Source organism: Ranitomeya variabilis, chromosome 5 (assembly GCF_051348905.1).
Source record: "Ranitomeya variabilis isolate aRanVar5 chromosome 5, aRanVar5.hap1, whole genome shotgun sequence".
In the NCBI taxonomy this organism is placed as follows: Eukaryota; Metazoa; Chordata; class Amphibia; order Anura; family Dendrobatidae; genus Ranitomeya; species Ranitomeya variabilis.
The window spans coordinates 331,360,893-331,388,448 of NC_135236.1; the positions used below are offsets into that span (position 1 = coordinate 331,360,893).

Sequence of the window (27,556 nt, forward strand, 5' to 3'; positions counted from 1 at the left end):
ATATGTGTAACGTGGGTAAAAGGTTTTTATTTAGAGACCCTGTAAATATATCCATTTATTATCAGGTCTGATTACACCAGTAGACACTACGCATTAAATAGGTGGTCTGCCTTAAATCTCCTTTATAAAGAGGGTCTGCTGGTTGTGCATCCCTCCAGAACAGAGAATGGCTGTAAAGTGCGATGCTCCCTAGGTACAACATATGGATGACTTCCTGATAGAAATTTGGAATGATGCAGGGGGCTTCTGACATAACTCATCACGTCATGAGGGGAATGACAATCCTTTTAAAGGCAGTATAGCGCCAGGTATTAAATGCCTAACATGTCAATGATGGTGTTGTACTCAGTAACCAATCACATTCTAGGCCAATATAGAAAGGATTAAGGAAAAATGTAAAAGCCTCAAAGAGAGGTGTGTGTGACATCAGGAGGGCCATATTCTCCCAATATTAGGCCAGAAAAGTGTCCCACTGGCCTCCAGTATATGGTGGTATACCTAGCTGCTGTCCACTATACAGAGCGTATATTGTGTGGTGGACGGATTCTTAACATAGGAACCCACGGTCGATATACGCTACCGTATGTCTATATGGTGGTACTAGTCAGGAAGGCCTCCCCGACAAAGTAAGTTTGTGTCCTGACTCCTTCCCAACACCTTTAATGGCAGATACTTGGGGAAAGATGGTTTCCTTTATAAATTTCATCAAATTCTCAGGGAATATAAGCCGCCCCCAGATCCCTCCTCTCTCTTCATGGAGAACACATTCAGACTTAGCCGATCCATGCTGGCTGCCGCGTCCAATAGGCTTACTCGGCTGATAATCATGTCCGACAGATCACACCGACGTCGCCTGCACAGTTATATCAATTTATGGCAACATTTCACCCACACTGCTGTTTCTGAATTAAGATGTGGATTTGCCACTAGAAAATCCACAAACCGTACATTCACCCTAATCAATAAACATCACCTAGATGCTTCAGCGTCACACAAGAATCTTGTGCCATTTGGCCACTATGAGCAGTGAACACAGCAGACACAGTTTGAGTCCAGCGTATTCATAGGACGTTTGCCCCCCACAGGGCTGTGATTGACACATTGCTGTATGACTAAATACATAGTAGCCTGCTGGTCCCCTCCAAAGAGGCGCTCACCACATGAATATAGCAGGCTCATAGACTGTGTATTCCTTCATACTCCTCAGAGCTAAATGACAGACCTGCAGCAGTAATACAGAATCCTTCAGCCAACAGATACTGTGAATCAGCATTGTAGTCTCAGCTCTGGTATGCGGCTTGCCAACAGATACTGTGAATGAGCATTGTAGTCTCAGCTCTGGTGTGCGGCTTCCTTTCTGTTATACCTTACTGAGGAAGCAGTCCGTCACACTGGAAGACATGCGCGTTGGAGTCTGCATATAGGTTTAATTTAACCCCGCTATTGACTCAACCTCTGCAATATTAAGATGGATTTCCATTACTGAATAACTACATAGGAGGCTGAAGAATTGCCAGCACCATACCCATGTAGGAATCCTAGATCTCAGCTCAGACGTCATCAATGTGATCTTCTCAGCACGTTTAGCCGACCACCCACAAAAGGCTATGTTCTTGCATGCCTGAATGAGAACCTAATAATCAAGAACAAAATCCGCTCATAGTAGAAATTAGGGTTTGAAGCGGTGGTTGTGTTTTCAACAATTGCCTTTACATAACCTGAAATGTGCAGATCTAGCTGGTGTGTCCTTACTGCTGTACAATGCCATTTTTAAGAAAGAACTGGAAAGTATGACATTAGTTCCAAAAGTGTCGGCAAATAAAACCAAATGCATTGTAATGAACCTTTATTAGGTGGTTCACATTTCAGTATAAATCACACTAAAAAGATTTAAAAAAGCTATTTACACTACAGTGCTGACACCTTTAAAATGAAAAATTGATATAAATAAGCTCTATGGAAAAGCCGGGAATTGTCAAAAAGAATTCTGGCTCATCTTACAAAAAATATATATGTTAATGTCAGCTCTATCCTAGAACCTAAAACTGAAAACGTCAGAGACTTTATGTTAACCTGCAGTGTTTACAGTGCATCTGGCCCTAAGTGCTTGGATAGTTCACAGTTATGGACAGGCACTGAGGAATGTTACATCGCTACATAACTAGATTCAGTAACAGACTACAGAGCAAGCCGGAGCTTGTCCCTCCATTTACCAATCTTTACATTATTATTATTATTACGTCATGTAGAGTAAAAAGGAAAAGAAAACTATATACAGATTTTAGCACAGAGGTTCCTCTTCTGTCCGCACATTTGGGTTTGTTGATACAGGTTGCCGTGTGTCATCTCTACGTTCTGCAGAGTCCGTGGTCATCAGTCCCAAGAGGGACTCCCTCCCGTTCTTGCTCTGGGTGTCCTTAATCTGCTCAGTCTTCACTGTATAGGTCACACATTCTGTGGCTGTGGTGGAGACCGGTGGAAGGATTATATTGCCAAAAGCCTCGTTAATTTGGTGGGGTGACACCGGCTCCCGCTTTACTTGCTGGGTTTTCTGCTCAAGGTCCTTCAGCTGCCAGATGTTAGAACACTGTACATGAGAGGTAATTGTGCTTGCCGCACAGAATATATTGTCTTCTCTCCCAACATCTGGTTTGATCTCACTTTCACCAGGAGTTTCTTCTAAGTTAGTGCTCTTCGGAGCCATTTCTGCATGGTACATCTTGAGGCGGATATGCCATGCGAGGCTGCACACAGCTGACACGGTCTTGAACTGGTGCACAACGTTTCTTGGGATGAAGTAGATGTCGTCATCATATAACTGAATCCTGGCATAGCGTATGCCTTCTCTCCGCAGTTGATTTAGCTTCGCATCATCAACCCATTGGACACACTGAAATTGAAAAATAAGCCTTATCGGTTAGTGGGAAATTGTAAAGGTATAGCGAAAGCTCGGAAAATGCAGTGTAAGTGTTGTGAAGTAGAGCGACTAGAAAACAGACCAAGGTCACACAAGCTCATGGAGAAGGGCCGCTAATACTACAGCACGTGGCTAATAAACTGCTCATCTGGAAAGGACTTCAGCACAAGAACCGTACATGCGAGCTGCTGCCCACAAGTCTAACACCACCGTGTGCTATGGTGAATGTTGGCTGCGATGGTATAAGACGCCATCACCGGAGCAGCAGACATGTGTTCTCTGCATCTCAGACACCTGGAGCATAATGTCTAGGTATAATGCCTACTGTAAAATGTGGAGGAGAAAGAACACTGTGGGGCTGGGATTCAAGATTTTGGCAGGCATCTTATTTCTGAATTAAAAAAACAAAGAAAAAAAAACAATTTCACACTTCTTACTGTAAGGCATTAAATATAAAAATATCCCATATGGAATGCTATATGTAACAGGTCACTATTGCCGTGATGCCAAACTTCTATAGATTTTTTTTTAGTGGAGAAAAACAATATCTGAAATTTGTTTAAAAAGCAACAAAACATTTTGTTTCTGTTGCCATTTCTGAGACCAAATATTTGCGGATGGGAGCAGATAAGTGCAAGCAGTGTTACACTTTCCATTTAAATGCCCCTGTCAGCGATATTGCATTAAGATAGCAGTGATATTGTGTTAGGCTACTTTCACACTAGCGTCGTGCACTGCACGTAGCTATGCGACGTGGCGGCGTACCGACGCTAGCTGTGAAAGCGCCGCACAACGGGGGCAGCGGATGCAGTTTTCCATCGCATCCGCTGCCCCATTGTGAGGTGCGGTGAGGGGGGGCGGAGTTCCGGGCGCCCATGTGTGGTCGGAAATGCTGCAGACGACGCACCAAAAAACGTTACAAGCAACGTTTTTTGGTGGCGACGGTCCGACACAACTGTCGCACGACGGTTGCGACGTGTGGCAATGCGTCGCACTGCACGTCGCTAATAAAAGTCTATGGAGGAAAAAACGCATCCTGCAAACACTTTTGCAGGATGCGGTTTTTCAGCAAAACGACGCATAGCGACGTGCAGTGCACGACGCTAGTGTGAAAGTAGCCTTAAAGGGTAAAAGGAAAGACATCATCTATAGCATTCTGTAATGCTGTAGATAAGCCCCGATGTATCCTGAAAGATGAGAAAAAGAGGTTAGATTATACTCACTCAGGGGCAGTCCCGGTCCGGTCCGATGGGCGTTGCTGTCCAGTCCGGGGCCTCCTATCTTCATAGGATGACATCCTCTTCTTGTCTTCACGCTGCGGCTCCGGTGGAGACGTACTTTGTCTGCCCTCAACAGGGCAAAGTACTGCAGTACGCAGGTGCTGAGCCTCTCTGACCTTTCCCGGCGCCTGCGCACTGCAGTACTTTGCTCTGCCCTCAACAGGGCCGCAGCGTGAAGACAAGAAGAGGACGTCATCGTAAGAAGATGGGAGGCCCCGGACCGGACTGCGACGCCCACCGGATCGGACCGCCCCTGGGTGAGTATAATCTAACCTTTATTTCTCATCTTTCAGGTTACATCGGGGGCTTATCTACAGCATTCCAGAATGCTATAGATAAGCCTCTGATGCCGGTGGGCTTAGCTCGGATGCGATTTTGAGGGTGACAGGTTCCCTTTAACAGTCTGAAAAGCATTCTTACTTGTCAGGGTGAAAACTAAATCCAAATTACTAAGGAGCATTATAGGGGTGAAATACAGACTTCCAAAGTCATTTTCAAAAGCCTTTATTGGTCTCTGCTCACTTCTGCATCTTGTGACAAGCGTCTGCCAGTGTGTGTGACATGTCCTCTGGAGTAAGACGTGACCTGCCGGCTTCTAGCAAACACCTGCCAATGGCACCTCCTCAGCGCTAGTAATTTTCAGACGTGGAATTGAGCATCCCTTTACAAACACCACATTGCAGGGAAAAAAAAAGTAACATCAGCCTAGAAATCTCCCCAGAAGGTTACCTGGGACAGCGGGGGTTCATGCAGGTCTAGCTGCAATCTTTGTACCACCTCTAAGAAATCTTCAGCATGAAAACATATTACATCTTTGGTTATCCGAGGTTGTTCATTCCTTAATGGTGGGTAAAGAAAAAAATAATATTAAAGTAACAGCACAATTTCTACACACGTAATTTATCTGAAACCATATAGCGGGTCTATGGTGTGTGGGCTTTGTGTGTCTCAGACTGCACCCATCACTACTGTACACCAGTGTCAAGTGATGGCCGAGACGCTGGCTCACAGATGTGGCGCAGATACAGGATTACACACACTCAGCAGATGAGGCCACATGCATGGAAGCACAATGTTGTAGATACCTGCGCAGATTGATTTTTTTTTAAGATCTGAAAAGCATTGTCAGTAAATTTGGGAAGGTCAGTTTGAGCATTATCAATATAAGAATCACCATACTCTTCGGAATATAAGATGCACTTTACCATAAAACAAACCCAATAGTACATATGGAGATAAGCACCTTTGTATTAGGTGTCAGAAATGTGATTCTTTTTCCTCCTGGATGGAGCTTTGACTCTCAATTTATGGAGTAAAATCAGTTTTCAGTCCCATCCCACACACCAGAGGTCTGCTTATTGGGCATCTTAGAAGAGCCCTGATGTATCCACCATAGTTGAATCCTTCTAGGGGAAATGCTTCCTGGCCAGGAAACAATAACCCACATGTGTATGGGGATAGAACCTCGTTTTCTCAATGGAAGAGTAATTAATATGACAATTCCCTACGAAAGTTTGGTATTCAAAAAATTATTAAAGTGCGGGGTGGATAGTGATTTTACAGTTCTCTGGAGATAGGAGGAGGAGCGAGAGACAGACAGACATTCTACTGCAAGTTCTCCTAAACCCACAGTAACAGTTCTCCATAGAGCTTTTTAGCACCAACTTCATCTCACTAATGGTAAAGTCTGTATTCACCGAAAACAATTCTTTGTGAATTTTGACAATGATCAGTCCAGGAGAAGAAAGAAGTGGATTTCCCTGAAAAGGTATAGGTTCTTGTTTTCACGTGTACTTAAGTTATATTCACATGTAGATTTGTTTTTGTATTCTTATGCAAAGCAGTTGAACTTTCCAATACCAGCAAAAGCTATGAGATTTCAGAAATCTCATGCAAACTGTTAGTTTTCCTGACAGAATTAGAGAACTGCAAAATTTTTGAAATATACAAAATGTAAAATCTTTCAAAGTTTTTGAACTTTTTCACCCATAGACAACAAATGAGAAAATGCTGCAAAAATGCAAATCTTTTTACTCACCAAAAACGCAGCGAAACCTAACTATTTAAAATGTTCATCAGAGAAAGCACACGTTTTCTGCACACACAAAAAAAATGCTGCAAGACCAGAGTATTGATAGCAGCATTTTTAGGGTATGTTCACACTGGGCATTTTTGTTGCTTTTTTATGTTAATTTTCAGCTACTTTTTACAGTACCAGCAAACCTATGAGATTTCAGAAATCTCATGCACACATATTGGGTTTTTTTGTCATCAGTATTTTGTGCTTTGCTGCGTTATTTTGCCATAGAGAATGTCACTTCTTTCAGCGTCTTTCTTCAGTGTTATTCACCTATTGACTTGAATGGATGGTGAAAAATACGCAGGCTGACTTTTCTTGCAGCGTATTTGCTGTAGAAAAGTCAAGGAGACCCGGATGTGACCTCAGTCAGCTCCGCTACATCTAGATGGCAGGCTGCATAGTTGCATGATGCGTCCATACAGCCTGTCATCCAGCAGAGCGGACTCGAACCCTATTCACTTGAATGGGGTGCCCAACAATACAGTGTTTGACACACTGTCATATGCATGACAGTGCGGCAAACACTGCTTCTCATCGGTGGTGAATCCATCCCCACTGGTCAGAGAGCCGCGTTTCCCACGTCGTGAACATTTATCTCCGGTCACTAGTGTCAGTTGGAGGGACTACCGCTCCCATCATCCGTCACCTGCTGCCACTAACAACAGGTGAGAGCAGGAGCGGATGATGGGAGTACTCATCAGTCGTTCCTGCGCTGTAAATAAATAATTTACAAAAAAAACAAAACAAACACATGCGTGGTTTCCCCCCTATCAGATAACAAGCCAGGCAAGACTCTCAGCTGGGGGATGCAACCCTCAGCTTTCAGTGTTCGCAAGTATGGTTATCAAGAATTGAGGGGCCCCCACGCTGGTATTTTAATTATTTAAATAAATAATTTTAAAAAATGGTGTGGGGTTCCCCCATTTTTGACAACCAGCCTTGCTTAAGCAGACAACTGGGGGCTGGTATTCTCCAGCTGGAAAGGGGCCATGGATATTAGCCCCCACCAGCCTAAAAAGAGCAGCCCGCAACCGCCCAAGAAAAGGTGCATCTATTGGATGCGCCAATTCTGGCACTTTGCCCGGCTCTTCCCACTTGCCCTGTAGCTACGGCAAGTGGGGTTCATATTTGTGGGGTTGATGTCACCTTTGTATTGTCAGGTGACATCAAGCCCACGGCTTTGTAATGGAGAGGCATCTATAAGACACCTATCTATTACTAATCCTATAGTTATATAATAAAGATACAGCCAGAATAAAGTCTTTTACTAGAAATAAAACAAAACACGCCATACCATTTTTATTTAAAAATAACAAACAGTTATACTCGCCTAACACCTAATTCCACTGAAACCCTTGTTCTCCTGTAACAAACCAAAAATAAATAAAACCATATCCCTCACCTGTCCGTCATTCTGTCCAACGCCGTAATCCATGTCTGGGGGATAAATAGTTTTCAACCTGGACAGTGCCACGATACGATCGTCCAGGCTGAGAACCACTGGTGGATGAGCTGCTGCGAGTGCAGCCTCAGTGACTAGCAGTCACGTCACGGAGGCTGCATTCCCAGCTGGGCTGAACTGCGGTGACCTCAGTGAAATCCCCGCTAGCACCGTGATAAAGTCGAACGGTGCAGAGGCGAGTTCACCGCAGTGAAATTCTCCAGGTGAACCCGCCTCTGCACTGTGCAACTTTCTCACGGTGCTAGCGGCGATCTCACTGAGGTCACCACAGTTCAGCCCAGCTGGGAATGTAGCCTCAGTGATGTCACCGCTAGTCACTGAGGCTGCGCTCGCAGCAGCTCATTCACCAGCCCCAAAAAAGCATGAAAAAACGAATTTAAAAAATGCACCCAAACTGCAACAAAAACGTAAAAAACGCACCAGAACGGCAACAAAAATGCACCAAAACATGCGTTTTTGCCGCTGCTTCTTTCCTGACAAGAAATAAGGTTTTGCTACAGAAAAAAACGCAGCAAGAACGCCCAGTGTGAACTTACCCTTACTGTCAAGAGATCAGGTTTTAGCTGCAGAAAAAAGGCAGTCAAAAAATGCGGTGTGTGAATATAGCCTTACCCGTTAAACCCAATCATAGCTAGGTAGGTTATCACTCCTAACTTGCATTAGTATGACATTTGACAAGAGGACTCGAGGATCCAAGTAACATGAGAGACAAAAACAGGTTACGTGTGAACACTAAATAAGTAAGGAGGATCAGACAGCTTTTAGAGTTGACTATTAGGGCTGTTCACATGCTGCGATTTTTCCTCGCATTTTACAAGGGTAAAAATTCTGCATTTTAAAGAACCAACAAACATATTCTAATATGGGATACCATAGAAGAAAAGAAGTGAAAGAGGATCATACAAGTAAAATAGTAAATTTATTAATAAATATTATAATTGTGTATTGTCAAACTTGTTTTAATAAGATAATTGGGAACAACAGCACAGGCACTCCAACTTTGAGGCACGGCCCCTTCTGATTTATACCCGTATTACAGGTAAAATTAATCCCATCATGTGATTCCCCCGTTTCCTTTTTTCCTCTGGCATCTTTTGACATATGCATTTTTTTTCTTTTTCCAGTATATTAACAACCTGGTGTTGTATTTTCTGGACATATGCCATTTTTCTTGCCTTCTCTCTAAAGGAATAATTAACCCCTTCCCGACCTTTGACGCATATGCTGCGTCATGAAAGTCGGTGCCAATCCGACCTGTGACGCACCGTATGCGTCATGGAGGGATCGCGTCCCTGCAGATCGGGTGAAAGGGTTAACTCCAATTTCACCCGATCTGCAGGGACAGGGGGAGTTGTACTTTAGCCCAGGGGGGGTGGCTTTGCCCCCACGTGGCTACGATCGCTCTGATTGGCTGTTGAAAGTGCAACAGCCAATAAGAGCAATTTGCAATATTTCACCTATGAAAATGGTGAAATATTGCAATCCAGCCATGGCCGATGCTGCAATATCATCGGGCATGGCTGGAAATCCTGATCTGCCCCCCCCCCCCCCCCACACTGCCACCGATCTGCTGCCCGGTCCTCCGTTCAGTCCGGTACTCCCCTGCGTCCGCCTGTCCGCTCCCCCGTCCTAGTGTCCGCTCCCCCCTGTGCTCCGATCCACCCCCCTGTGCTCCGATTCACCCCCCCACCACCCCTTCATACTTACCGATCCTCCTGGAGTCGGTCCGTCTTCTCCCTGGGCGCCGCCATCTTCCAAAATGGCGGGCGCATGCACAGTGCGCCCGCCGAATCTGCCGGCCGGCAGATTCGTTCAATGTACATTTTGATCACTGTGATATAACCCAAATAACAAAAATAGTAAATGAACCCCCCCCTTTATCACCCCCATAGGTAGGGACAATAATAAAATAAAGAAAATATATATATTTTTTTCCACTAGGGTTAGGGTTAGGGGTAGGGTTAGGGGTAGACTTAGGGGTAGACCTAGGGGTAGAGGTAGGGTTAGGGCTAGGGTAAGGCTATGTGCACACGTATTCTGGTACTCTGCGGATTTTTCCGCAGCGGATTTAATAAATCCGCAGTGCAAAACCGCTGCGGATTTACCGCGGATTTACCACGGTTTTTCTGCGGTTTTTCTGCAGATTTCACTGCGGTTCTACAACTGCGTTTTCTATTGGAACAGTTGTAAAACCGCTGCGGAATCTGCAGAAAGAAGTGACATGCTGCGGAATGTCAACCGCTGCGTTTCCTCGCAGTTTTTTCCGCAGCATGTGCACAGCGTTTTTTGTTTCCCATAGGTTTACATTCAACTGTAAACTCATGGGAAACTGCTGCGGACCCGCAGCTGCGGAAACGCTGCTGTGGACCCGCAGCTGCGGAAACGCTGCTGCGGAAATGCTGCTGCGGACCCGCAGCTGCGGAAACGCTGCTGCGGACCCGCAGCGTTTTCCGCAGCGTGTGCACATACCCTTAGAATTAGGCTATGTACACATGGTGCGGATTTGGCTGCGGATCCGCAGCGGATTGGCCACTGCAGATTCGTAGCAGTGTTCCATCAGGTTTACAGTACCATGTAAACCTATGGAAAACCAAATCTGCTGTGCCCATGGTGCGGAAAATACCACGCAGAAATGCTGCGTTGTATTTTCCGCAGCATGTCAATTCTTTGTGTGGATTCCGCAGCGTTTTACACCTGTTCCTCAATAGCAATCCGCAGGTGTAATCCGCACAAAAAACACTGGAAATCTGAGGTAAATCTGCATGTAAAACGCAGTGCCTTTTACCTGCGGATTTTTCAAAAATGGTGCGAAAAAAATCTCACACAAATCCGCAACGTGGGCACATAGCCTTAGGGTTAGAGTTGGAATTAGAGTTAGGGTTGGAATTAGGGCCGGGGTTGGAAATAGGGTTAAGATTAAGCTTGTGGTTAGGGTTATGGTTAGGGATAGGGGTGTGTTGGGGTTAGGGTTGTGGTTAGGATTAGCGTTAGGGTTGGGATTAGGGTTAGGGGTGTGTTGGGGTTAGGGTTGTGGTTAGGGGTGTGTTGGGGTTAGGGTTGTGATTAGGGTTATGGCTAGAGTTGGCATTAGGGTTAGGGGTGTGTTGGGGTTAGAATTGAGGGGTTTCCACTGTTTAGGCACATCAGGGGTCTCCAAACGCAACATGGCGCCACCATTGATTCCAGCCAATCTTGCGTTCAAAAAGTCAAATGGTGCTCCCTCCCTTCCGGGCCCTGACGTGCGCCCAAACAGTGGTTTACCCCCACATATGGGGTACCAGCATACTCAGGACAAACTGGGCAACAACTATTGGGGTCCAATTTCTCCTGTTACCCTTGTGAAAATAAAAAATTGCGGGCTAAAAAATCATTTTTGAGAAAAGAAAAATGATTTTTTATTTTCACAGCTCTGCGTTGTAAACTTCTGTGAAGCACTTGGGGGTTCAAAGTGCTCACCACATATCTAGATAAGTTCCATGGGGGGTCACTTGTGGGGTGTTTCTACTGTTTAGGCACATCAGGGGCTCTGCAAACGTAACATGATACCCGCAGGCCATTCCATCAAAGTCTGCAAAACAAAGCGTCACTACTTCCCTTCCGAGCCTCGGCATGTGCCCAAACAGTGGTTTTCCCCCACATTTGGGGTATCCGCGTACTCAGGAGAAACTGGACAACAACTTTTAGGGTCAAATTTCTCCTGTTACGCTTGGGAAAATAAAAAAATTGAGGGCTAAAAAATCATTTTTGAGAAAAGAAAAATTATTTTTTATTTTCATGGCTCTGCGTTATAAATTTCTGTGAAGCACTTGGGGGTTCAAAGTGCTCACCACACATCTAGATTAGTTCCTTGGGAGGTCTAGTTTCCATAATGGGGTCACTTGTCGGGGAGCTCCAATGTTTAGGCACACAGGGGCTCTCCAAATGCGACATGGTGTCCGCTAATGATTGGAGCTAATTTTCCATTCAAACAGCCAAATGGCGTGCCTTCCCTTCCGAGCCCTGCCGTGCGCCCAAACAGTGGTTTACCCCCACATATGGGGTATCATCGTACTCATGACAAACTGGACAACAACATTTGGGGTCCAATTTCTCCTGTTACCCTTGGGAAAATAAAAAATTCCGGGCTAAAAATCATTTTTGAGGAAAGAAAAATTATTTTTTATTTTCACGGCTCTGCGGTATAAACTTCGGTAAAGCACCTGGTGGTTTAAAGTGCTCACTATGCATCTAGATAAGTTCCTTGGGGGGTCTAGTTTCTAAAATGGGGTCACTTGTAGGGGAGCTCCAATATTTAGGCACACAGGGGCTCTCCAAATGCGACATGGTGTCCGCTAACGATTGGAGCTAATTTTCCATTCAAAAAGTCAAATGGCGCGCCTTCCCTTCCGAGCCTTGCCGTGCACCCATACAATGGTTTACCCCCACATATGAGGTATCGGCGTACTCAGGAGAAATTGCCCAACAAAGTTTAGGATCCATTTTCTCCTGTTGCCCATGTGAAAATGAAAAAAATGAGGCTAAAAAAAATGTTGTGTGAAAAAAATTTTATGGATCAATTTGTGAAGCACCTGAGGGTTTAAAGTGCTCACTATGCTTCTAGATAAGTTCCTTGGGGGGTCTAGTTTCCAAAATGGGCTCACTAGTGGGTGAGCTCCAATGTTTAGGCACACAGGGGCTTTCCAAATGTGACATGGTGTCCGCTAACGATGGAGATAATTTTTCATTCAAAAATTCAAATGGCGCTCCTTCCCTTCCGAGCCTTACCATGTGCCGAAACAGTGGTTTACCCCCACATGTGAGGTATAGGTGTACTCAGGAGAAATTGCCCAACAAATTTTAGGATCCATTTTATCCTGTTGCCCATGTGAAAATGAAAAAATTGAGGCTAAAATAATTTTTTTGTGAAAAAAAGTACTTTTTCATTTTTACAGATCAATTTGTGAAGCACCTGGGGGTTTAAAGTGCTCACTATGCCTCTAGATAAGTTCCTTGTGGGGTCTAGTTTCCAAAATGGGGTCACTTGTGGGGGAGCTCCAACGTTTAGGCACACGGGGGCTCTCCAAACGCAACATGGTGTCCGCTAAAGATTGGAGCCAATTTTTCCTTCAAAAAGTCAAATGGCGCTCCTTCCCTTCCGAGCCCTGCCGTGAGCCCAAACAGTGGTTTACCCCCACATATGAGGTATCAGCGTACTCAGGACAAATTGGACAACAACCTTCATGGTCCAGTTTCTCCTTTTACCCTTGGGAAAATAAAAAAATTGTTTCTAAAAGATCATTTTTGCGACTAAAAATTTAAATGTTCATTTTTTCCTTCCATGTTGCTTCTGCTGCTGTGAAGCACCTGAAGGGTTAATAAACTTCTTGAATGTGGTTTTGAGCACCTTGAGGGGTGCAGTTTTTAGAATGGTGTCACTTTGGGGTATTTTCAGCCATATAGAACCCTCAAACTGACTTCAAATGTGAGGTGGTCCCTAAAAAAAATGGTTTTGTAAATTTTGTTGTAAAAATGAGAAATCACTGGTCAAATTTTAACCCTTATAACTTCCTAGCAAAAAAAAAATTTTGTTTCCAAAATTGTGCTGATGTAAAGTAGACATGTGGGAAATGTTATTTATTAACTATTTTGTGTCACATAACTCTGGTTTAACAGGATAAAAATTAAAAATGTGAAAATTGCGAAATTTTCAAAATTTTCGCCAAATTTCCGTTTTTTTCACAAATAAACTCAGAAATTATCGACCTAAATTTACCACTAACATGAAGCCCAATATGTCACGAAAAAACAGTCTCAGAACCGCTAGGATCCGTTCAAGCGTTCCTGAGTTATTACCTCATAAAGGGACACTGGTCAGAATTGCAAAAAACGGCCAGGTCATTAAGGTCAAAATAGGCTGGGTCATGAAGGGGTTAATACTCTAGGGATATATTCACATATACAAGGTGTAATTCCTGGATAGGCTTATCTACAACTCATCCGTGCCTCTACTGTTTATTTATAAATATGACCGCCAGCTTTGCCTTGCATATTTGGTTATTGGTTAATTAATATTTTTCTAGGTTTTGTGCCGTTTAAAGTTTATTTACTAACATATAGCCGCCATCTTTGCATTGCATATTGGTCTATCAACTGATATTCCTCAGTTGGTTTTGTACCTTGCTAAATTCCCACTTTAGTACTGGTGGTTCTTTTTCCCCCTTCTTATTATAATTGTGTATTGTCAAACTTGTTTTAATATTTATTAATAAATTTACTATTTTACTTGTATGATCCTCTTTCACTTCTTTTCTTCTATGGTATCTCATATTAGAATATGTTTGTTGTATTGTTGAAGTGACTTCAGCCGCCAATGATTTACGACTATGGTAATAATTTTAAAGACCCAGCAAAGTGAAGGCTATTTCTAAAATCTCATACACATGTGCTGCATATTTTTGGAACCATCTCAGGATTTCATACACTGAGCTAACGGCATGTATATAAAGGCACTTTAATACTGATCCTTTCAGTGTTTTAGAGAAATCCATAGTTAAGGGTCTATGCACATGTTGCAGATTTGGTTGCGGATCCGCAACAGTTTTCCATGCTGTGTACAATACCATGTAAACCTTTGGAAAACCAGATCTGTGGTGCACATGCTGTGGAAAAAACCGCTCGGAAACGCTGCGGTTAATTTTCCGCAGCATGTCAATTCTTTGTGTGGATTCTGCAGCGTTTTACACCTATTCCGTAATTGGAATCCGCACAAAAACTGAGGTACAGTAAATCAGCAGGTAAAACGCAGGGCGTTTTATCCGTGGATTTTTCAGAATCTGGGTGGAAAAATCCGCAACGTGTGCACATACCCTTAAAGTGTTTGCTGCCTGCCTCCTGTCTGACAGGCTACTGATACATGAGTGGCAGCAGGTGGTGAATGGGCAGAGAGGCCGGAGAGCTGCAAGTGCACGGCCCACCCACTGCACTTGCAGCTCATTAGCATACAAATTCAATTATGGATTTCTCGGAGATGACAAACCTGATTTGTACAAGAAAGGTGAGATTTGACTCAGCCTTAAGGCACCTTTATATGCACATGATATTAGTATGGGAACATATAACCCGAGCCCATTTCGTCACACATGGAAAGGGTAACACAAATATATAAACATACTGATCAACGATGTAGTTATTAAACTATGCTGACTCAAAAAAGTGTTATTTTCTTTTTGATTAAAAAGTTATAACTTTATTGATACAAATATTCAACATATAATAAAATAGTGCCTCTGAACCACAGAAATCACAATAAAGGCAGGTAAGCGCTAGCAACACGCAAAAATAGGGAAAATTCAAAATTTGTAAGTTTCAAATAGCTATATAATATTATTTATTCATTGGAGGAGACACATAGGATAGAGAGCATTATTAAACAAAAGACCTCTTAAAGACACATCCTAACTTTATGCCTAGTTGGGCTATTGGTCAATTATAAGCAAAAAAACTTTGATTATAGATCTTTACTTCATGCACAAAGCATGCTGACAAAATACCTCAATCATGAATGCATACATCCTATCAAGATTTTATGCAAAAGCAATAATCTATAATTAATTGCTATCACAAAGACAAAATGTCAAAGATCTGGTACCTAAAGATAGTCCAAAAGTAGCACGCATTGTGCAAATTTAAACATTGATAATGTCACACTTAAAATAATCCTATACAGTCTCACAAAAATAGGCAATCAATGATGATGGTATATACCAAACTTGTGTGTATGTCTGGAAAAAATAATTACCAATTAACCCAGACCAGCATCAAAATATGCAAGTTTAGTAATGCCCACCTATCATATACTACACATAGTACCTAGAAATAATCCAATAATAGCATACATTGTGCAACGATACTGATGTCGCACTTAGAGTAGTCCTATAAGTCCTTACATAGAAAACCATGCACTTCGAACTTATATATATGCCTGGTAAACATAGCCATCAAAAAACCCCAGACAAGCACCAAAATATGCAAGTTAAATAGTGACCACATAGAATGCACAGTATACTCTAGGACAAATCATCAATGCTTAATTATCCAGATTGGCACCAACTATGCGAATCTAATGTTACCTGGATTACCTCAGCAAGACTCATACAATACAGTCTTACTAACACTGAAGATTACCGGAATGTCTAAATAAAGCTACGGAAACTAAATAATACATATTACCTTAGAAGAGTGATGCACCCTGTGTATAGCCACCTATACCTTGCCACAACCCCGACGCGCGTTTCGCGACAGCTTCCTCCTGGGTTTTTTTTTTATGGCTATGTTTACCAGGCATATATATAAGTTCGAAGTGCATGGTTTTCTATGTAAGGACTTATAGGACTACTCTGTGCAACATCAGTATCGTTGCACAATGTATGCTATTATTGGATTATCTCTAGGTACTATGTGTAGTATATGATAGGTGGGCATTACTAAACTTGCATATTTTGATGCTGGTCTGGGTTAATTGGTAATTATTTTTTCCAGACATACACACAAGTTTGGTATATACCATCATCGATTGCCTATTTTTGTGAGACTGTATAGGATTATTTTAAGTGTGACATTATCAATGTTTAAATTTGCACAATGCGTGCTACTTTTGGACTATCTTTAGGTACCAGATCTTTGACATTTTGTCTTTAATGTCTTCAAAAGGAGATTTGTAGTTAAATTTCCGCGCTGCCGCTAAGATGAATTTCAGGAGAGTATAGTTGATTCACAGCGGTGAAGACCTGTGGATCTGCAGCAGCCGCTATCTACATGCTCTAATCTCATCCTAACCAGGTGAGCAAATTTGGTGTATATTCTCCTCTATGTAACGTGGATAAGACCCTATTGCGCTTTTGTTTTGCAACATTTTGTCTTTGTGATAGCAATTAATTATAGCTTATTGCTTTTGCATAAAATCTTGATAGGATGTATGCATTCATGATTGTGGTATTTTCTCAGCATGCTTTGTGCATGACGTAAAGATCTGTAATCAAAGTTTTTTTGCTTATAATTGACCAATAGCCCAACTAGGCATAAGGTTAGGATGTGTCTTTAAAAGAGGTCTTTTGTTTAATAATGCTCTCTATCCTATGTGTCTCCTCCAATGAATAAATAATATTATATAGCTATTTGAAACTTACAAATTTTGAATTTTCCCTATTTTTGCGTGTTGCTAGCGCTTACCTGCCTTTATTGTGATTTCTGTGGTTCAGAAGCACTATTTTATTATATGTTGTATATTAGTATCAATAAAGTTATAACTTTTTAATCAAAAAGAAAATAACACTTTTTTGAGTCAGCATAGTTCAATAACTACATCGTTGATCAGTATGTTTATATATTAGTATGGTATATAAAATAGTGAAGTTATATACCTACTTCCATATATTGGTCTACCATGTGTAATGTTACCAAACACATGTAGAAAACAACAAGGGCCAGTCTCCAGGATAATTCTAGCGTCTCTCGTGCCTTTGCTGCCTCCTGAGTATAGGAGACGGGGCTGTCACACATACTTGCGATTACTTTTGGGTTACAGTCCCCATAATATACACGCACTAATACATGTGCATACATAGCGGATGTAGAATATGTCCATGTCCTGGAGGATGGTGTTGGGTAAGGCTATTTTTAGTTACAGATTTAATTTTTTCACTTTTTTCTTTACCTCTTTGGTGTGGTTAAAAAATAAAAACTAAGGTGTTCCGTCCCAGCATTTTCTCTAGCAAGGGTAAAAGCAGTATATTTTTGTATGAGGGAGTTACCCGCAATTCTGGCCACAAGATGACCACTGGCACTGATCAGCATACACAGGAATGCTGGCAGGAAAAATCATTTCTACACAGCGTCCTTCCTTCCTATCTGTGACACACACAGGCCTGTGACATCATGGGTTTCCATGGCGATGGCCCAAAAGTCATTTACAGTTACCATCCCCCTTCAGGAACAGAACTGGCTGTTCTTTTCGGTTACTATTCAGTACAGTCGACCTTAAAGGGAACCTGTCACTAGGTCTGTCCCATGTGAGATAAGGTCTCCACCTTTCAGCCCTAATATATAGCATTCTATAATGCTGTATATGCCCACAATCTGGCCTACAAGATTAAAATATGTGGCAGTCGGATCCAATGGGCGTCGCGGTCTTGGTCCGGTGCCTCCTCTTCTTGAAAAAACCGTCATCCTTCCTTGCTTAGTGTGGATGAAGTCTCCTGCACAGGCACACTTCTCTACCCTGCAAAGAGCAGAGCAAAGTACTGCAGTGAGCATGCGCAGGAAAAGGCCAAAAACCCATGGTGCATGCGCACTGCAGTACTTTACTGTGCCCTAGTCAGGGCAGAGAAGTGCGCCTGTGCAGGAGTGTGAGGCCACGGAGGAAGATGTAGGACGCATCATCGGCACAAAGCAGGACGGCATCGCAAGAAAAGGAGGAAACACCCTTTGGACCCATCAGCCCCGTACGCTAGTATTATAATAGGTGTTTTTCTAGAATTAAGGGCATACACAGCATGGGTGAAAAACACTGGCCTTACCTCATATGGGACAAACCTGGTAACAGGTTGCCTTTAAAGGGAATGCATCACACTTTTCTTAAAACTAGGAACAGTTTTTTTCTTCTAATCGGTTTTTATTTTCTGACCATAGATGTTATTTTCTGTATATGATTATGGAAGGTAGTCATTCTACTTGAGGAACCAATAGTCTCAGCAAAAGCACTCAACTGTATTCAGAACTTCTATAGCCTTTAAAGGGAATCTGTCAGTAGGCTCAACCCTCCACCGTAGATAACCCGTTCACTACCTGGCAATTTTCCGCATTAACTTTTTCCTCCCATTCTTACAAGAGCCATAACTTTTTTTTAAAATTTTTCTGGCCATATAGCCGTACGAGGGCTTGTTTTAAACCGGACGGGTTGTACTTTTGAAGAATACCATTCATGTTACCACATAGTATACTGGAAAATGGGGAAAAAAATGCAACTGCGTTAAAACTGCAAAAAAAAGTGCAATTTTCATAAAAATTTTTTTTATTTATTTACCATGTTCACTATATGGTAAAACTGACCTACCAATATGATTCCTCAGGGCAGTATTTGTACGCAGATACCAATCATATATAGGCACTGTTTTTTTAATTTAGGTGGTGAAAAAGAAAATTGAAAATTTGTTAACAAATCCAGAAAATCACCTTGTCTGATTTGGCAAGATTTATTTTGCAAATTTGGTCATTAACAAAAGCTCATCTCAATATTTTGTTATATATCCTTTGTTGGCAATGCCAGAGGTCAAACGTTTTCTGTAAGTCTTCACAAGGTTGCCACACACTGTTGTTGGTATGTTGGCCCATTCCTCCATGCAAATCTCTTCTAGAGCAGTGATGTTTTGGGCCTGTCGCTGGGCAATACGGACTTTCCACTCCCTCCAAAGGTTTTCTATGGGGTTGAGATCTGGAGACTGGCTTGGTCACTCCAGCACCTTCATATGCTTCTTACGAAGCCACTCCTTCATTGCCCTGGCGGTGTGCTTGGGATCATTATCATGCTGAAAAAACCATCCCCGTTTCATCTTCAATGCCCTTGCTGGTGGAACGAGGTTTGCACTCAAAATCTCATGATACACGGCCCCATTCATTCTTTCATGTACACAGATCAGTCGTCCTGGTCCCTTTGCAGAGAAACAGCCCCAAAGCATGATGTTGCCACCCCCATGCTTCACAGTAGGTGTGGTGTTTTTTGGATGCAACTCAGCATTCTGTCTCCTCCAAACAGGACGGGTTTTGTTTCAACCAAACAGTTCTACTTTGGTTTCATCAGACCATATGACATTCTCACAATACTCTTCTGGATAATCCAAATGCTCTCTAGCAAATGTCAGACGGGCCCAGACATGAACTGGCTTAAGCAGGGGGACACATCTGGCACTGCAGGTTCCGAGTCCCTGGCGGCATAGTGTATTATTGATGGTAGCATTTGTTATTGGTTCCAGCTCTATGCATTCACTAGGTCCCCCCGTGTGGTTCTGGGATTTTTGCTCACCGTTCTCGTGATCATTTTCACCCCATGGAGTGAGATCTTGCGTGGAGCCCCAGATCAAGGGAGATTATCGGTGGTCTTGTATGTCTTCCATTTTCTTATTAAATTATTGCTCCCACAGTTGATTTCATCACACCAAGCTGCATGCCTATTGCACAGTCTTCCCAGCCTGGTGCAGGGCTACAATTTTGTTTCTGGTGTCATTCGACAGCTCTTTGGTCTTCGCCATAGTAGAGTTTTTGGAGTGTGACTGTTTGAGGTTTTCTGGGTTTGTTTTCTTCATTTTGTCTCTCATAGTTGAGGTCTACCTATGATGTCAACTACAGGCCTCTCTCATCTTCTTAAGTCGGAGAACTTGCACAATTGGTGGCTGACTACGTACGTGCGTACATACATATATATCTCTCTCTAGAGATATACATCTATATCTAGAGATATGCATCTATATCTAGAGATATGCATCTCTCTATATAATATAATATGTATGTATGTATGTATGTATGTATGTATGTATGTATGTATGTATGTATGTATGTATGTATGTATGTATGTATGTATGTATGTATGTACACTCACCGGCCACTTTATTAGGTACACCTGTCCAACTTCTTGTTAACACTTAATTTCTAATCAGCCAATCACATGGCGGCAACTCAGTGCATTTAGGCATGTAGACATGGTCAAGACAATCTCCTGCAGTTCAAACCGAGCATCAGTATGGGGAAGAAAGGTGATTTGAGTGCCTTTGAACGTGGCATGGTTGTTGGTGCCAGAAGGGCTGGTCTGAGTATTTCAGAAACTGCTGATCTACTGGGATTTTCACGCACAACCATCTCTAGGGTTTACAGAGAATGGTCCGAAAAAGAAAAAAAATCCAGTGAGCGGCAGTTCTGTGGGCGGAAATGCCTTGTTGATGCCAGAGGTCAGAGGAGAATGGGCAGACTGGTTCGAGCTGATAGAAAGGCAACAGTGACTCAAATCGCCACCCGTTACAACCAAGGTAGGCCTAAGAGCATCTCTGAACGCACAGTGCGTCGAACTTTGAGGCAGATGGGCTACAGCAGCAGAAGACCACACCGGGTACCACTCCTTTCAGCTAAGAACAGGAAACTGAGGCTACAATTTGTACAAGCTCATCGAAATTGGACAGTAGAAGATTGGAAAAACGTTGCTTGGTCTGATGAGTCTCGATTTCTGCTGCGACATTCGGATGGTAGGGTCAGAATTTGGCGTAAACAACATGAAAGCATGGATCCATCCTGCCTTGTATGGAGCATCTTTGGGATGTGCAGCCGACAAATCTGCGGCAACTGTGTGATGCCATCATGTCAATATGGACCAAAATCTCTGAGGAATGCTTCCAGCACCTTGTTGAATCTATGCCACGAAGAATTGAGGCAGTTCTGAAGGCAAAAGGGGGTCCAACCCGTTACTAGCATGGTGTACCTAATAAAGAGGCCGGTGAGTGTATGTATGTATGTATGTATGTATGTATGTATGTATGCATGGTTTTACTGATCCATTATCAGCAACTTTGACCGATTTCTCTGCCTTTCTCAAGCAGTGGACATGCGTTGTGCGTTGCGTCGCCGACGCTGCGCCACACAACGCAAATGTGAACGTAGCCTTAAAGACACCTCCGTCACTCACGCTGCATTCAGCTTTTTCACTGCCGCACTGAGCATGTCTGTGATGTCTCTTCGGAACCAACCAATCGGTACAGTGCACGTGAGCATGCACAGTGTTCATTTTCCATGGCCAACATTTTGTTTAGTGGCAAGTTTGCCAACAACATTCTGGCCTCACAATACATACATACTGAGGCTTAGGCTACTTTCACATTTCCGTTTTTTTTTAATCCATCACAATCCGTCGTGCCTGCAGGATGTTTTTTTCCCATAGACTTGTATTGCCGACGGATCGCGACGTATGGCCACACGTTGCGTCCGTCGTGCACTGGTTGCGTCGGGTTTTGGCGGACCGTCATCACAGAAAAAAGTTCAAGGGAACGTTCTTCTGTACGTCGCATCCAGTGTTTCAGACTGCGCATGCCCAGCAGGAAATATCGCTCTCACGATCTTTCCTCACCCTGCAGTCTGACGGAAATGTGAAAGCACACACTCCCGTCGGTACGTCGCACCGAAGCTTCGTGACGGCCCCGTACCGACGGAAATGTGAAAGAAGCCTTAGGCCACATAGGTCATATTAAGAGTGAAAGCTGAATGCAGCATGGGCGTATATATATAATTATATATATATATATATATATATATATATATATATATATATATATATATATATATATATATATATATATATATATATATATATATATATATATATATATATATATACACACACACACACACATACATACATACACACATTCACACCCACACATATATACATTATATATAGTTTTATTAACATAAAATCTTAATTTCTCGGGACATGTGGCTGTGTGATGGCTTATTTTTTGCCCCGAGCTGACATTTTTATTGGTACGATTTGGAGGTAGATACCAGGTTTTGGTCGCCTCTTAATGCAATGCTGGGGCTGCGAAGAAAATGTTGTCCTGGCATTTTGATTTTTTTCTTGCTATGCTGCGTACCAATCGGATTCATTTATTTTATATTTTGATAGATCAGACATCTCTTAACGCAGCAATACCAAATATGTGTATTCTTTAGTTTGTTTGTTTTTTGTTTGTTTTTCAATGGAGCAAAAGGGGGCGATTTTTTTCGTATTTGTAAAAACCCTTCTTGTTTCATTTTTACACGGTCTTCAATAGTCTCCTTAGGAGACTTGAAGAAGCGTTCATCGGATCACCTGTGCTATGTACAGCAGAAATTACAATCTATGAATGCCAGCCAGCTGCCACTGTTCAAAGGAGGCTTATAATGACAGGAACGGGGGTCATCAACTGACCCCCGGCTCTCATGACATCCCATCGGCGCCCTGCGATCAAGTGACAGGCGCCGATGGGCAAGATGAATGATACACTTCTGAAAAGAATGTTTAATCACGCTGTATGATTAGTATTGCGATCTATCTGGATAACAGCAGATGGCAGAGCATCGCTCCACTCGCGGCTGTTAGAGGAACTTATTAGCTGATCAAACCAGCCATCAAGTGCAGGGAAAATATGGGCTCAGCGTGCAAGCCTACGTCAAAGGAAGGGACACTACCTTTGACATATATGTATGTCAAAAGCAGTGAAGGGGTTAACAGAAGTAAGAATATACATAACCTCCTCTCCCATCAATGGATTAGGAACCCCCCATTCTGGAGATCGATATGGGACCTGCATCTATTAAATGTTTATGACCTATCCATGGCACAGAGCAGCCATAGCACTGGGGGTATCAATGCTTTCTACAATATACCCCTATGTGGACAGGACACCATGTACAACATGTCTTTATTAAACATACACCCTTTAATGGGGAAAGCAGCAGCTAGGACTTACCATTCTCCACAATGCACAGCCTTCAGCACACCTACAGCTGCCGTGGTCTGCCGCTCAAACCCCTGGCCTATGTGGTCAGCATGTGCTCTTGTCCTATCTTCAAATAACATCTCCCGAGGCTCGCTAGCTCGAGGTAGGTACTGCAGGTTTTTTATTTCATTGGTAGTCCTGGTAAGAAAGCACAAAAGAGATTGTTAAAATGACAGGTCGTTCCTGTCCACAGAACATAGTTCTACGTGAAGCACTTCTCATACCAGGCGTAACTGGGATACAGGAGGGGGGCATGGCTTCACAAAACTGGGCAGAACTTTTAGGCCAAGGTGGAACACATTCTGCAAAGTAGTAATATTTCAAGAATAGCAGTGTTAATCGTTTATATTTATTAAATAATACTCAAAGTGAATGAACAACTGAGACATCAAAATCAGATCAATATTTGGTGTGACCACTGAGTAGAAAGGGAATTCAGCTCAAAAAATAAAAATCTTCCATTTTATTCACACATTGCAAAACATCTTTACATGCATCTGTGGTCCATACATTGGAATACCAAATCAGCAACGCATATGTGGTACACTCTGCAGCCTTATGACCACTCAACCTTCAAAAAGGAATCAATTCTTCCAGTAATATTGGCATAAAGTTTGGGATTTTGTAGGATGATAGTCATGTGTATGAATAATCAATTATACCAAACGGGTTAATGATCATCATTTTCACATGAAGATTGGAGAGGTTATTAACTGAAACAGGTGTGTAAGAGGCTTAAAGAAGTTGTCCACTACTATAACCTTTTTTTTTTTTCCATAAATCTTGCTATTATGTGCCACTGAAAACATCTACTGTGTTTATTTTAGCAATATTACCTTTTATCATGCTGTAGCAGCACATCTTTAGTGCTGGATTCAGCTCTCATGGGGTTAATCGACAACTTCCTTTCTCCTGAGTTATTGTGCTCTAATACTACAAGTTCCATGATGCATTGCACTGTCCTCTAAGCCTGAACTTAGCACACCCACTCCAAAACACACCCCAACCCCTCCCTCCTCTCCCTCCTCTAGCTTCAAAAAGATTTGTGATGTCATTTCTGTCCGACCTCCTCTTTTACATTTGTCCAACCCACACTCCATTACAGATAGATGGATAGATAGATAGATAGATAGATAGATATGGGATAGATAGATAGATAGATGGATAGATAAACAGACAGACAGATACATATAGATATATGTCTATTTCCATAGATATGTCTATATCCATGTTTCTAAACCCCTTCACCCCTGCAGCTTTTTTGTTTTCGTTTATCGCTCCCCTTCTATCCAGAGCCATAATTTTTCCGTCAATATGTCCATGTGAGGGCTTATCTTTTGCGGGACAAGTTCTACTTTTGAACGACACCATTGGTTTTACCTTGTCGTGTAGAAGAAAATGTGAAAAAAATTCAAAGTGCAATGAAATGGCAAAAAAAGTGCAATCCCACACTTGTTTTTTGCTTGGCTTTTTTGCTCGGTTCCCTAAATGCTAAGGCTGTGTGCACACGTTGTGGATTTGATTGCAGATCCGCAGCGTTTTTTGCCGCACTGAATTGCATCAAATCCGCAGTGTAGTGCACAACCAATGTAAGTCTATGGGAGCCGCAGACTTGTTGTGCACATGCTGCGGAAAAGGCCGCACCGAAACGCAGCTTTTTTTTCTCGCAGCATGTCCCTTCTTTTGTGCGGAACTGCAGCGTTTCTGCACCTTTAGGCCATGTTCACACTTTGCGGTGTGCTCTGCAGGTTTATCCCACAGCGGAATTGATAAATCTGCAGTGCAAAACCGCTGCGGTTATCCCTGCAGATTTATCGCGGTTTGTTCCGCGGTTTCCGCTGCGGGATTACTCCTATACTATTGATGCTGCATATGCAGCAATATGCAGCATCAATAGTAATGTAAAAAATAATAAAAATTGGTTATACTCACCCTCTGACGTCGCGATCTCCTCGGCGCTGCACCCGGCGGTCCAGTTCCAAAGATGCTGTGCCGAGAAGGACCTTCGTGACGTCACAGTCATGTGACCCAGGCGTCATCACGGTCATGTGACCGCGACGTCACCGCAGGTCCTGCTCGCACACCAACCCTGATACCGGACGGCCGCGGGCAGCGCTGAGAGGTGAGTATAGAATCATTTTTTATTTTAATTCTTTTTTTTTTTTACACTATTCATGCTTCCCAGGGCCTGGAGGAGAGTCTCCTCTCCTCCACCCCGGGTAGCAACCGCACATGGCCTGCTTACTTCCCGCATCATGGGCACAGCCCCATGCGGGAAGTAAGCGGTTCAATGCATTCCTATGGGTGCAGAATCGCTGCGATTCTGCACAAAGAAGTGACATGCTGCGGGTTTTAAACCGCTGCGTTTCTGCGCGGTTTTTCCCGCAGCATGTGCACAGCGGATTGCGGTTTCCATAGGGTTTATATGTTAATGTAAACGCAATGGAAACTGCTGCGGACCCGCAGCATCAAAATCGCCGCAGATCCGCGGTAAAAACCGCTATGTGTGAACATGACCTTAGACTTTCATTGAGTCGGGCACATCCGCCGCAAAACCGCAGATGTAAAAAAGATCTGCAGTTTTGCTGCGGATGTGGGTCCGAGAAACGCAGCAGCTCGGGAGGATGGAAGTGTGTGGGCGGTGACGGTGTGCGTGTATGTGTGGGCGGGCGGGGTCTGCGGGCTGTTCGGATGTGTGCTGCGCTGTGCGGGACTGTTCAGGTGTGTGCGATGTCTGTGGGCTGTTCGGATGTGTGCGGGGCTGTGGGGGGGGGGTCTTTTGGGGTGTGTGTGCAGGCATCATCCGATGGAACTACAAGTACGCAGCATACAATCTGCAGCTCATTCGGATGTAATCCGGACAGTGGACACACACCCTACGCTATCCATACATCTATCAATAGATATATCTATCCAGACACATCTACAGATAGATATAGGAATAGATAGATGTATGCATCTATAGATCTATCTATATGTAGATCTGTCTATCCATTTCATCTATCATCTATCTGTCTATCTGTGTGTTTAAAGGAGTGTGGGTTGGACAAATGTAAATGAGGAGGTTGGACAATAATGACATCACAAATCTTTTTTTTTGTTCAATAATACATCTTTATTTACCTTTCAAAAACGCACCAAAACACCTAAAAACCGCGCAAAAACCGCAACAAAAGCGAATTAAAAAATGCATCAAAACCGTGCAAAAAACTGCATAAAAAATGCATCAAAACTGAAAAAAAATCGCATCAAAACCGCACCATAATTGCATCAACACTGCACCAAAAACTGCATCAAAACTGCGCAAAAACCGCACCAAAATCGCACCAAAAACTCCATCAAAACCACACCAAAACCACACTAAGAACTGCATCAAAACCGCACCAAGAACTGCATCAAAACCGCACCAAGAACTGCATCAAAACCGCACCAAAAACTGCATCAAACCCGCACCAAAAACTGCATCAATACCGCACCAAAACTGCAAACTGCACCAAAACTGCACCAGGTTTTGATGCAGTTTTTGGTGCAGTTTTGATGCAGTTTTTGGTGCAGTTTTGATGCTTTTTTGGTGCGGTTTTAATGCCGTTTTTGGAAATAAGTAAATAAACGGAAAATGTGCATGATTTGAATGGAAACATGCATGAAAAAAGGATTCCAAGGCCGTATTCATCATTTCACAGCTCAATTTCATAGGTTTTTTTGCCGGATCCGTCGCTGTGCGTTTTTTCGCCGGACAGAAAAAACGTTCCTCTGTATGTGTTTTCCATCCGGCGGAAACAGCTTTTTTGACGGATCCGGTAAAAATCGGATGAAACGTGTGGCCATCAGGCGCAATCTGGCGCAAATACAACTCTATGAGAAAAAAACGGATCCGGCGGAAAAAAATGGATCCGTTTTTTTCAAAACTTGCCGGATTGTGCCTCACGGCAAAAACCTGATGTGTGAACGCAGCCAAATATATGGATAGATACATCTATGTTTCTATAGATATATCTATCTATAAATATATCTATAGATAGATATATCCATAGATATATAATAGAAAGGCCGATGTTTCTAAGGCCTCTTTCACACTTGCGCCGTGCACTGCACATCGCAATGCGTCGTTGTGGAGAAAAACGCGTCCTGCAAAGTTGTCTGCAGGATGCGTTTTTTCTCCATAGACTTTTATTAGCGACACAGCGCGACAGCCCCTTACCGATGCTAGTGTGAAAGCAGCCTAAGGCTACTTTCACACTTGCGTTTTTAGCAATCCGTCTTTTT

General features: G+C 42.9%; 1 protein-coding gene across 1 annotated transcript in view; it reads right to left on the reverse strand.

Moving 5' to 3' along the window:
* Window positions 1-1,829: 1,829 nt before the first annotated feature.
* RSBN1L (round spermatid basic protein 1 like) overlaps window positions 1,830-27,556 on the reverse strand; it is a 115,250-nt gene continuing 89,523 nt past the window's right edge. Inside the window, exons 6-8 of the mRNA XM_077264701.1 lie at window positions 23,261-23,428; window positions 4,927-5,035; window positions 1,830-2,890 (exon numbers count right to left, since the gene is read on the reverse strand). Of these exons, the coding sequence (XP_077120816.1) occupies window positions 2,282-2,890; window positions 4,927-5,035; window positions 23,261-23,428 (886 nt within the window). The 3' untranslated portion in view covers window positions 1,830-2,281. The remainder of the gene's footprint in view (window positions 2,891-4,926; window positions 5,036-23,260; window positions 23,429-27,556) is intronic.